We start from the raw sequence: 12,477 nt of genomic DNA, 5'->3' as shown, positions 1-12,477 counted from the left end.
GATAAAGTATAAACAAACAAAAGAAACGTTCAAACAACATTTATTTCAAAACTCTTAAAAAACAACAATAACATAACCTATTAATAAAAGAACAAAACTTAAACCTCGAAGCGACTTGAATATCTTGGAACTGCAAGTTTTTCCTAAATCCCATAAGAAATAAAGTCATCTACTATGAGAAATTCTCGAGTACAAAGATGTCGCCGGTACAAATTTACCTTTTAAACTTCCATAATATATTTGCAAGACACAAAAGTTAAATAGAAACATTTCCACCTGGAGGAAACCTCCTTTTAGTTTGTTTTAACAAATCGCCCTTAATACCTGTAACTACTTTGGCTTTGCAGCCTTTGAATTTTTGCTTCGCCGTTTCACTATAACTGCTGTCTAGTAAAATAAATGTTTGTTTGACTTTTTTCTGTATTTTGAATATGATTTGCAATATATACTGTAAAACGGTATCTAAAAGTAGCATTAAAAATTGACATGTTTTAGTTACCCTTCGAAGTTAAGAACGTGAAAAAAAATCTTAATGTTATTTTTATTATCTTTTGCGATTTGTTCGTGATCATAGCTCCACTCAGAAGAAGGTCTAATGATAGTTTAATAGAGGGAAACGAGCTTAACAAATAAAACTTAAGGTATAAAATTTAACCCTTTAGCAGTAACTAGAAGAACACAGCTTTGGACAAAGAAAAAAGAAGGGTTAAGAAATCTTTGCCTTTTTGTGATCTAAAGTCACTCAGAATACAAATGTCTTAACTTACATCAAAGACTAAAAGCACGAATATTTAGCCCAAAAATGTACAGAACGTTTTTTGTCTCCAAGCGAACCCCTCAACAGCAGCTAGTGTTTTCCCCAAGCTTCGCCGTGCAAGTTGGAGTCGGTAGCCAGGTGCCGCCGCCGCGCTCTTGCCGATAACTTGTTACACAACTTCCACTGAAATTGTTCCACCGGGTTCTTCACATTTTTTCTTTTACTTTCTCGAAGCAAATTTTTTGGACGCTCATTTTTATTTTCGTGTTGAATTTCTAAATGTTTTGTTGACGTTATTGTTGGTAGGTAGGTGTTCATATTGAGTGCAGTGTGGTCGAGTTTGCTTGTGAGTCAAGTAAAAATGTATGCGGCTAAGTTCTTGGAAGAAGAAATAATTTCTGTTCTACTGCTCATACTAAGAAGGACATATATTTCCCAGATTACTATTTCTACTCGTATTTCATTTCTACTGTATGCTACATGTTAATTCAATACATAATAAACTGATGTTCATTTTATTTCATTTAAGTTGTATCTCTAAAAAGATTTTTTTTTCCTCTGTGACTTAAATTCAAATTACATCATACCTACATTTACATCAGTAATCTTTCCATAATACATATTGAAGTTTCTAAACAGACAGAAGGTTATTACAATATGCAAACATTTATAAACTGCAGGATCTTGCTTACTTAATACTGTGACTGGAAACTTCCACGATGGCCGAAGTTTTGGGCAAACGACGCTGTAACACTTGTGCATTTACAGTAAGGTGGCAACAAAGTTATATCAACATACTCTAGCTAATCAAATAGTATTTAGGTATGTTATTTTGTTTATAACCGATGTTGAGTGCTGGTTTCATTGCTCAACTGTGATAAGGGCAAGAACAGACTAGTTGAATATTCACTGTTAGTGCAAAAATCATGTGGAAAATAATGGTGGGGTTTTGTCTGGAACATATAGTTCTACCTCGTATAGACTAAGTTTATTCGGTACTCCAAATTACTGAATAAGAGTTCACTGTAAATTGCCTATATGACAATTGAAAAAAGTGACTTCATTTTGATTTGATTTTTATGTCAATCATGATCTATGTACATTTCTACCAGAATCCGCTAAAACAGCACCACGAGAGGCGTGCAACTGTCACGGTGCAGAAATTGTGATCTGATCGGTAACCACCCGAGATTTCAAGATAATTTTACTGTACGCAAGTCGTATTTAAGAAAAGTAAAAAAGGTCAACTGGAAGAAAAAGTTGGTAAATCTTTTTAATTGTTCCGAAAATGACAAAGTTGTGTTTAAAGAGTCTGTGTCAAGATAACCGCAATTTGTGTCTAGCACTCACGACTTAAAACAGTTACACCGACCAACGAGCGCCTATCTTAATTAGTTTTTTGCAAGGAAGCGTAAAACAACTCAAACACTTTCTTTCACTTTATCGCGACAGGGCGTTTAATTAAAAAGTTGAAAGCAATCAAAACGATATTTTGAGCAAAATGGCTGTCTGTTCGCTCTGTCATCAAGTCCTATCGAGTTATTAAAGTCGCCGGAGAATAAGGCAAAGATAATAAAATTTCGATAAAGTAAAACCCAGAGGATACTTTACGAACGTCTGTTATGGTTTAAATCCACATTAATTTTGTTCAATCTAAGACGGATTAGGTGGTTGATTCAAAATGAGAGTTTAGTAGAGATTGTGGCTCCCAGATCAGTTTAAATTATTATTGCGCTCGACTGCGAAGTGTTTTCGAATTTAATTAATTTCTGGACGCCATCAACTTTTTATCTGACGGATGTTCAGAAGTTAATCTTTTGTTTTGATACATGTCGCTCTCGGTAAATGTATTACGAAGTTTGTATAATTAGCTGAGCAGTGAAAATGTTTTTTGGTATAATAGATCTCAAAGTAATATTAATATGAAATGGTTACGGTTTTATTCACACTTCAGTTTATGGGGAAGTAACAAACATCGAAATCACTAAAAGTGGTTATTAATATTATATTTTGGTGTGTTTTGTATTATAATATTAAGAATTCATAAAGTGTCCTGGTTATTTCTAACTCTTTCATGTTCCGAAATTCGTCTTTCACGGGTACCACTAAAAGCCTATTTTATAAAGCATCCATTGTATGATTACGATTTTTATCGTCACTATGTAAATATCAATTTATTCACTCCCCAAAAAACAACTGCAACATACCCGTTGAACCATAGAAGAGCCAGAAGGCGTTTTTTACACCGCTTGGCACAGTTACAAGGGCAGTTGTTTGAGAGCACTTATTGCAACCGTAAAGCAGGTTTTAACGTAGCAAGTTCAGCAGTACGTTTCTTCAGACAGACTTATTGGACACGTTTGGGCTGACTTAGTACGGACTGGATAATAAACTTGACGATATTTAGTTTTGTAGATCATGCTTTGACAATTACTGCAGGCCATGCCCCATAGCTAGACAGCCTTATTTTTTTATTTAAAGAAATCGTTTGTTATAGTGAAACGGGAAGTGAAATGACACAATATCAAAGATCACTGAAATTTAGGGAGGCAAGAAATGGGCATGGTAAAGTGACGCCTTGTTATTACCATCTACCAAGGCATTAAACATTTTTTTTACATGTTTATGAGGTGTGATTTGGTACAAGGATCGACGTTTATATTTATACTATATTTTTCAAATTCTAATTAGTCGATTATTATTAAAGAATAATCGAATAACCTTCATACCAATTTTCATCGAAATAGCTCCTACGTAGACCCTGTGAAGAGGTCACAAAGACTCGAATACTCCGGCAAGCTAAAAAGTTCAGAACTATAATATTACAAAAACAATTTTACTACTATTAAACTTCAATTTTCATTAATAAAATCCGTTATGACCTCGATAATAATTCATAGGAAAAATGAAACCTTAGTTCCCTGAACTTTTGACTTTATATTTTTTTCTTTATAAACTTCGTCTCTCGTTTAAGTGTTTTTTCATGTTCTCCAATAGCTTTGATCAGTTCACGACTTTTCTGACAAACTATTTTAGTTTGGATTAAGGAGTTGATAGTCGAGTAAAATTTTGTGACATTAAAAGTGAGTTTTTTCTGTTTCGAGTTTCAGTTTATTGGGTTGAGACTAGAATATTATCTAAGTTTGTCATCAGTTCTATTTCTTTATGAGGTAACTTATGTTGGGTAAACTTCAATGCAAAAAACATACTCTTACGGTTTTATTTATTTATTTCACTATCTTAATAGTTACACAAAGTAAAAACTTATAAATAGGCATTAAAATAAACCTATCTTAAATTTTACACCGAACTAAAATAAGTTAATTGTTTAAAAATGTAATTTTTGTTTTGTAAATCTAGTTTTCTTCTTTGTGCCCTTAAAAAAGTTTTGTGGCCATTAAGGTGCATTTCTCTCATGACAGAAGTCGACAGCTAAACATAGGCCTTCCTATCGCCACAGTGCCTGGTCATGAGTCACCAGGGTCCAGCGACCTTCATGAGGTCTTCGGCCACCTCCTTGGAGGTCTGCATCCGCTGCATGTTCCACTTCATGGTCATCACTCGAAAACTCCACTTTTTTGGTTTGGTGAGACAGTTCCATGATCACCCACTTCCTCCGGTAGTGTCAGGTTCGTTATATATGTGCTCGGATTTCATTTTTCTTGGGTACCCTAAATTTTACACGAACTACTTACACCTACTTTTGTGGAAATATATTATTTATAGGTATTGAATGTACAATCTCACTACGAAGTCTTTTGTACTGAAAACTCATTAAAAGTAATCTCATTATACAATAATAATAATAGTTATTTAATTTAAACAAAAGTAAGTAACATCGTTAAAGCGACGCGATAGCGAATAAAAAACATATTTTTCACTCATACCGTTTCAGACCACGGCAAAAAGTTTAACAAAGATACAAAACTCCTTGGTAACATTACACCGCTAGCAAATAAGGACTCTTTAAAAGTGATGTGAAACGACTTAGGAACTTTTTTAAATATTATGTTTGGTATTTTTAATTTAAACTCCATTTCATAAGTCAAATATGAATATAAAATAAAAACTTGTCTCATTTTTCCATATCTACTTCTGTGCCTACTAAAGCTTCACAATTTTTTTACATAATTTTCTCCACTTGAAATAAATCAGTATCAAAACAAGTTCATTTATAAACGAAGCAACTGTCAACAAAAATTATCCAAAGTGCTTCAAAGCATCTACTATGCGATAAAACATATTTTGGCATCGCTTGTGCAGTGTGGCATGAACCTAACGTTAGTTTTTTATTTTGGCCTTCAAACCAAAAAGTTACTTGACTAGATACTGTGTTCTTAATATAAATGTAATGCTATTTATATTTTCACATTATATAGCCCATGTTGTCATAGGGTCCTTGTTGTGTTGTTTCTAAATCTACAATGGAGTCAGATCGTGGTGCGTCTAGAATTTTCTTTGTCGGCCTCCAGGCTGCTGTTGGTGTGAAAAGCTCTTTGCCGCGCTGTGAAAAAAGAAAATAATAAATTATATTCCAACTATTCCGAGAAACTTTATAATTATTTTCCACCCTTAAGAACCGATTTTATTGATCAATTTAATTAGTCATAGCTACACAAAACAGATAATCATATTCACTGAAAATGTACCTTTGAAATCGGTTGATTAGTTTTCCAGTTTTTCCGCAACAAACATAAAAACTTTCCTTTTATAAACAAACATTATTAAGTAAAAATCATAAAACGAAATTGCTCTATCATTTTAATACTGCTACCGTTTTTATCACCTGCTATCACGGATTATCCTTCATAATCAAAATGTGATATACGAAACTCAATATGCAGGATTAATGTATATTATTTACGTATACATGATGGAGCTCGTGGCTAAGCTACAACTGTATAAGTGGATCGATCACAGGTTCAGCTACGCTAGAGACGGTCGGTCCATGGATGACTGACCGTCTACGTCATAAGGAATTCTCCGTGTTTCGGAAGGCATTTTGAATTGTCCCGGTTGTTATTCATACATCTTTGACAGTCGTCACGGGTAGTCAGAAGCTAGAGAGTCTAACAACCTGTCTCACTAAAGGGTATCGTGTTGCCCAGGTAAATGGGTTGAGGAGGTCAGATAGGTTGTCACTCTTTGTAAAATACTGGTATACTGGTTAGCTGCAACCGGTTAGACTGGAAGCTGACCCCAACGTAGTTGGGAAGAGATAAATAACTTACGTATCCATGGTAGTAGGCCCATCCTACGCCGACGGGGAAGAGGATGATGGTGGATAGGCCAATAGCCCAGCCCAGCAGGTCAGCGAACAGTGGGAACACGTAGTCTTCGTACCTCGGAGGCTCCCAGTTGTAGAATACGAAAATCAGAATAGCCTGGAAGTAAAAAAAACAATGTTCAATACTTGTTCTACTTTAATTTGAAGAGGGGGGGTTGTCGTTGCGTGAGCAGTAAATGTTTCACATGCGTCCTTTTGGTTTTTAGATAAAATTAAAAAAATACATAATTTTTTCTCGGTTCTTTAAATAATGCGATTTAGTCAATATAATTGAGCAATCAAGAATTATTCTTCTTTAGAAAGAGTAAAACTTATCTATTGAAAACTTTCAATTTTCGAAGTAATAGTGATCATATTCTTTCTTCGGTGATAGCATAGTCATAAATTTTAACATTTCACAAAATGCTTTTTTTTAATAAATCATTAACCAATGTCACAAGATATACAAATTATGAGGATAATTCAGATAAGAGTAGATATGTCGAAAGACACGCACTCGTCGATCTATAATAAGATACAACAGTCACCTACTAGGTATACGATAATTTACACGCACTTAGGCTAATTAATCAACGAGATTACTGGGAGATAATTGTTACTATCCCACTTACTAATCATTGAAGTTTTGGAAAAACTAATTTAGTGATTAATATGGAAATGATTACCAAGAATGATGTACAGGAAAACGGCGAGTTTTAAATTTATATTTGAAAGCGTTTTGTGATTATCTAAAACCTGCCTCAAAAATTGTGCAATTCAGTCTTTGTAACAAAATTAACGTAATACCACTTATCACGTATTGAAGACTTTTATCTTTTCCCAAGAAATTCTTTTCCTCAAAAATTGAGCTTATTTTACCATTAGGCTTAGGCCCACCATTTTTTAAGGTCTAAGGAATTGAATCCTTCTTCCTTCTGACTTCACAACATTCATATCATATGCCCAAAGACAACCAGACTCAGAACAAGCATCCGTGGACCAAACAAATGCTTGTCCTATGCGGGGATGGAACCCGTGACGCGTAACGCCATTGTGGAAGCGAGATATCGCTATGTTTAAATTATTAAATAAATAAATAAAATAAATGTGGAGGATAAAGCACTATCTTGCCTCCACAGCTGCTACTGTTGTAAGTCTCATAGCACAAACACAGCAATTAAAATAATATTTAGCCAATCTCACGTGTAGCAATAGCGTGAAGATTAAGTTCCTTTAACTCTACCTTATTAACTTAAGTGGCTAAAATGTATTATTGTTTTCAACAACTTGTGCGTGAAGTTACTGATAAAATAGTCATTGTGTTGAAACCACTGATAATATTTAAAGTGTTTTATCACCTATTGCAAGTCAAGAAGTTCAATGTAATTAAAGTAAAGATCATGCTAGACCTGCAAGGGAAATGGCATGTTTAGGTCCAAATCTATTTTGAAATGGTGTATAGTAAACAAAACAGACGAAAGAAGAAAAATCGGGCAGAAATAAAGTTCTGATCAATGGGAAAAATACGAAGATAATAACCGAACAATACACATTCTGGAGCCGCGGAAGCCCTAAAACGGCGGAAATATAATAACCTTCTTGGTAATTATATTTTTGAGCCGTTTGGGGTCGAAACGTTCGGGACATGGGGACCAGGTGCACGAGTTCTTTATAAAGAACTCGCAAAGCGTTTGGTCGACTCTACACGTGATCAGAAGGCTGGTCTATATTTTTCCCAAAGAACGACGCTTTGTAAATATATTTTTTTTTTATATTGATATAGTTTTTAAAATGTAAATATTAGTTTATTTTAATTTATTGTAATTAATTGTTTCTGTAAACCATTATTTTTTCTCCGCTACATTTTCATGGATACCCACCTCTTGGTTGAAGGAAGTGGGTTCAGTCAGAGTTTCGAGATTTGCTAGTACGTGGCAATGCAATTTCCACGTTCGTGCAACAGCCCTAGAAGGTAAATATAATAAAATTACTTACAAGACTGAAAACAGGTCCGGCGACAGTCCAAGTCGCCTTCCAGTAGAATCGCATGATCACATTAAGTTTCATGTCCATGGACGCAATATCTTTCATAGCACGATTTATTCCGTAACTCCATGATACTGCGACGCACTGAAAAACAAAATAGTACCATTGGTAATAACCATGAAATAAGTATAATCAATAGTAGATAAAATAATTGTTTGTTTTTTCCAAAAACTTGATTTTCTGATTCATCATCATTGTTAGATGTTGTAGCAGCGTCTAAATTTGAGTTGTTCTTTGTAGTCTGACGTCTGACTAAATTCTCTTTTCATTTCAAGCATACAAATTGAATTTGATGGACAATTTGAATTTGATGGACAATTTGAAACCTTCAGTAATGACTTTTACCAGTAACATCTGGTTCCCATGGCATCACGATGATCTACCGAGTGTTCAAATCTTCTCTAAAGGTAATATGGCCCTAGATCAGAAAGTGTTGCTCCCATTTATAATATTCATCTCATTATTTTCCCATTTATTTTTTGTGACGCTAAATACAAATCTTACCTCAGCGATACCAATCAACAGGATAGCCCAAGAGGCGGTATTATAATCTAGTAGAGTAAACAAGTAGACGCCTCCACTGAAACACATTGGCAGTCCCATTATGAAACATGCAAAACATGTGCTTGCAGTCACCTAGAATTGAAGAAAGCATTCATTAGTAGAATTAATATCCGAACACAATTCATCTCTGTGGTCTTCCGAAATTAGAAACTCAAAAACACAAATAAGCAGTGATTCGAGTATTTAGCAACTATAGTAGGAAAGCGCGACTAATTTGTTTAATGAGCAAAATTATGAAAATTTGAGCATTTGAGAATTAAAAAAATACAAGCACATAGTCATCTGATCGTGGAGTCTAAAATTGTAATTTAAATTTGAACTTTAACCAGTACTTATTACGCAAGTATACGAATACTTTGTTGATAGCACCATGCCTTTTAATAGGCAATAATAATAAAAGGCATCGTTATTAAAATAGTCATTTTGCATTTAACAACAACCCATAATGAGCCTAATACAAACTAACATCAAAACTCTATAGCAATGGGATGTTAAAGCAGTAAGTAAAATTGTAAAAGTCCTCACCTTCCAATAAGTCTTCCTAAGATGAGGCCACTGATCAACAATGGCGGTGTTTATAGCCTCAATACCACCGAACTGGCTTCCGAGACCGAGGACGAATAACATGAAGAAGAACAGGATGGACCACATCCTTGCCACGGGCATCTGGAGCAACGCTTCAGGGTACGCCACGAATGCTAATCCTGGACCTTCAGCTGCCACGTCTGATGATAAAGGAAGCCATGTTAGTTTTCTACAGGATTTAGAAGGTGGCTTGTCAGAATATGCTCATTGAATAAGGAAATAACTTTTCATGTACTTTTTTGTAATAAATACTTTTTTCTACGAGGCATATACCGATAATAATTGACTACAATCAGCAACTTCGATTTAATCAATTTTTCGTAGGTTATACTTTCGTACTTGTATTTAAAATTACAAGTTTTACTGTAGGATTTTTTATTAACTATTGCTAGATAATATTAACACGTTATTGCAAGAGATTTGATGTGACTTTAACGTAATTTTCTCAGTGACCTTACGTTTTATTGATAGGACTAAACGCGGCCTCGCTACCGTTTCGGAAATCCAATAATGTTGATTTATTTTATGTTGGCCAGTATATTGAGGTTCAGTTTTTGACAAACCTGATATGATAAAATATTGAGGGGGTATATTACTGTACGTGCTAACCCTTGCCTTGGTGTGTTCAGAATAAAAAGTGACTAATGTCTTTGTCACTAACTTCAGAGATACACACTTTTACTTAATTTATTTTGGATATTATTGTAAAAACTTCCTTGAGACGAGTTCATAATTGTTTAAAAACTGTTCAACGCGATTTTTTGAAGTTACCTGACTAGTTTCGGGCCCAAATGGAGTCTTTTCTCATGAGCCGTCGTAGCAGCTTTTTTTATTGATCCAATATAAAATTATTTCATTCATTCATGATTTTGTGACGTTTTTATCGAAGACCAAAAAAAAAACAGACATCTAACGTTGTCTTATCTACTACAGACACAAGTATATTAAAACCACGATTACAAGAGAAAAACAAAACATGACCGTGAGCTAGCCGCCAATAATTCACTCATCTAAGAGCATTGTCAATATTACATGTTATCGTCTGATAACAGCCAACTATAGTGATGTTATGGTCTCATGTCGAGTAATAAAACCTTTATCGATATACGAAAATTAATTAACAGATATGAGTGATTTATGGTCAAACATTCTACCTACACAAGCACGAATATATGTAGTTATTGTTTATAGGGCAACAATGCCTGAAACATGTATTTACTTTGAAATTGGAACTTTTTCGAGAAGCAAGATGGCGCGCTTTACTTTGTATAGACAACTATAGTTGTGTCTCGCTTTCACAACGATACTAGTCCCGAATTGAGCTCGTAACACTCGCGCGGGTCGTTTGTTTTAAAACGAAATGGTTAGTTTTGGCAGAACTAGCAAAATGTTAGCTATGAACATTGCCCATGCTATAAATTAAGATTGTATTTTTTGTGATACCGGATTTTTACAATTGTATGCGGATAGTAATGTTTATAGTTTTTAAATATAAATATTAGGTAAAGTTTTTTTTTATTTACAAATACATAGAAAAACGCGCTATAAATTTGATAAATCTATTACTGTTGACCCCGTGCAAATATTAATCGTTTCCCGCTATGCTATTTACTACAGGAATTCCGTCCTTTCAAACCTTATATTAAAATTCATTTTGCATCTGATACCAACGAAGTTTTCTAATAAACTAAGTGAAGCATAGTCTCGAACAACAAGAATACTCCACGTATCAGTTCTTCCAACATTCAAAAGGGAGACCGTCCTGTGAGTCCTTTGTTTCAATACGAAGCATATCAACCTTCTATTCGACCGCACATGGAACCAATACTTACCCGAAAACGTTAGAACACTGCGGCCGAATGAAATATTTACAGTTTAATCAATCCATTATCTTGGAATGGAATACAAACAATGCTTGCATTCGTAACATTGTGAAATCGACGTGGGATCGAGGGTTCTCTGTTCGAGAGGGCTTCGAACAACAGCTGCCCGACGCATCGCTTGATTAAAGACTTTTTGTGAATTGTTTTTTGTGTAGTTTTGTTGAGCTTTTTTAATTGACTGTCTAAATTTCATTTAATTTATTTTTTTGACATTTTTTATTTTAAATAACGTTTGTCTATCTCGTTATTGTGTTTTTTAACTGATTGATTCAAATTTGTAAAACGTTACCTTTATTCAAAAACAATGAACTCAGTACATTTTTTTTTTCAAAGCAATATAATAGGAATTGCGATGAAATTTTATGTTCTTTTAAACAATAAATTGTGCATCGGTTGAATATTTAGAAACAAATTAACTTAACTATAAGCTTATTCAAGTATACAATGCTAATTAAAATATTACGAAAAAAATCAACACATAATTCTTACCTTCAACACTGACACCCATTTGCTGAGCCTGGAATCCCAGCACAGAGAAGATAGCGAAACCAGCGTATATAGAAGTTAAGAAGTTCGTCAGACTGACAAAGATGGCGTCGAAATGTGAGTTGTTGTTGAACTTGTTGTATGACGCCAACGTCACGAGAGAACCGACACCCACACCGAACGAGTAGAAAATCTGGTAATCAAAAGATATTATTGAAACATTATACTTGATTATTATAATGTATATAATTGTAAGAAGTAAGAAAGCCCCCATAGCCCTATGACCGTGTTTCTGCATGTGTGTATATGTTTGTCACCTATTCACGCTTAAATTACTGAACCGATTTTCATATAATTAGGTATAGAGTTGTACCTTGGATTAAAGCATATGCTATTTTTATTTGACTACGTCAAAAAAGGGTATTGATTTTGCGGTTTTAACCGAATTTAAATTCATACAACATTTAATTCTAATAGGACGTTTAATCAATTCTTGAATGTCTTCAAATGTAGTTTTTTTAACCCCCTTTTACCATATTACGAAGTATTTTGTTTGCTTTGAAAATGGAAACCAACAATACTAATTTCATTCCTCTAACTTCTAAAAAAACACAGTGATTGTCGTTTGTTTCATGTGAGTTTCAAAATTGAATTACATGTTGTTTCAATTTTGCACCGTTGTCAGTTTTTTTTCGGGATTTCACAATTTACAATAGAGACCTCTGATTTTATTTCTTCCTTCAGTGAATTATCAATGAGACATGCTGTATATTGTCATTGTGTTAAAAAAGAAGTATAAATACTTTTCTAAGAAAATATTTTCAAAACAACGGGAACTCTTCGTAATCTTACATTTTCCTTCAGTAAAATAATGGTCTAATTTTTCCAAG

At 34.1% G+C, this 12,477-nt stretch overlaps 1 protein-coding gene across 1 annotated transcript; it reads right to left on the bottom strand.

Annotated features, from left to right (window-relative positions):
- Positions 1–4,160: 4,160 nt before the first annotated feature.
- LOC113507490 (sodium-dependent dopamine transporter-like) lies at positions 4,161–11,876 on the bottom strand. The gene is made up of 6 exons (XM_026890344.1): positions 11,591–11,876; positions 9,159–9,358; positions 8,574–8,705; positions 8,019–8,153; positions 5,989–6,141; positions 4,161–5,261 (listed from the first exon to the last, which is right to left on the bottom strand). Exons 1-6 carry the CDS (start codon positions 11,859–11,861, stop codon positions 5,124–5,126), a joined length of 1,029 nt encoding a protein of 342 aa, XP_026746145.1. The 5' UTR covers positions 11,862–11,876; the 3' UTR covers positions 4,161–5,123.
- Positions 11,877–12,477: the final 601 nt, after the last annotated feature.

The sequence above is a fragment of the Trichoplusia ni genome, unplaced genomic scaffold (genome assembly GCF_003590095.1).
Source record: "Trichoplusia ni isolate ovarian cell line Hi5 unplaced genomic scaffold, tn1 tig00002202, whole genome shotgun sequence".
Classification (NCBI taxonomy): Eukaryota; Metazoa; Arthropoda; class Insecta; order Lepidoptera; family Noctuidae; genus Trichoplusia; species Trichoplusia ni.
The sequence above is the reverse complement of the archived record's forward strand: the minus strand, read 5'-3'. Positions and strand labels throughout refer to the sequence as shown.

Excerpts from the sequence above, each read along its gene's own strand:
- LOC113507490 (XM_026890344.1), bottom strand. The coding sequence starts at position 11,861 with ATGGGGGCTTTCTTACTTCTTACAATTATATACATTATAATAATCAAG. Across the intron at positions 8,706-9,158 it reads TTAGGAAGACTTATTGGAAG|GTGACTGCAAGCACATGTTT; the intron begins GTGAGGACTTTT and ends CTTCAATTCTAG. Across the intron at positions 5,262-5,988 it reads GGGCCTACTACCATGGATAC|CGCGGCAAAGAGCTTTTCAC; the intron begins GTAAGTTATTTA and ends CTTTTTTCACAG.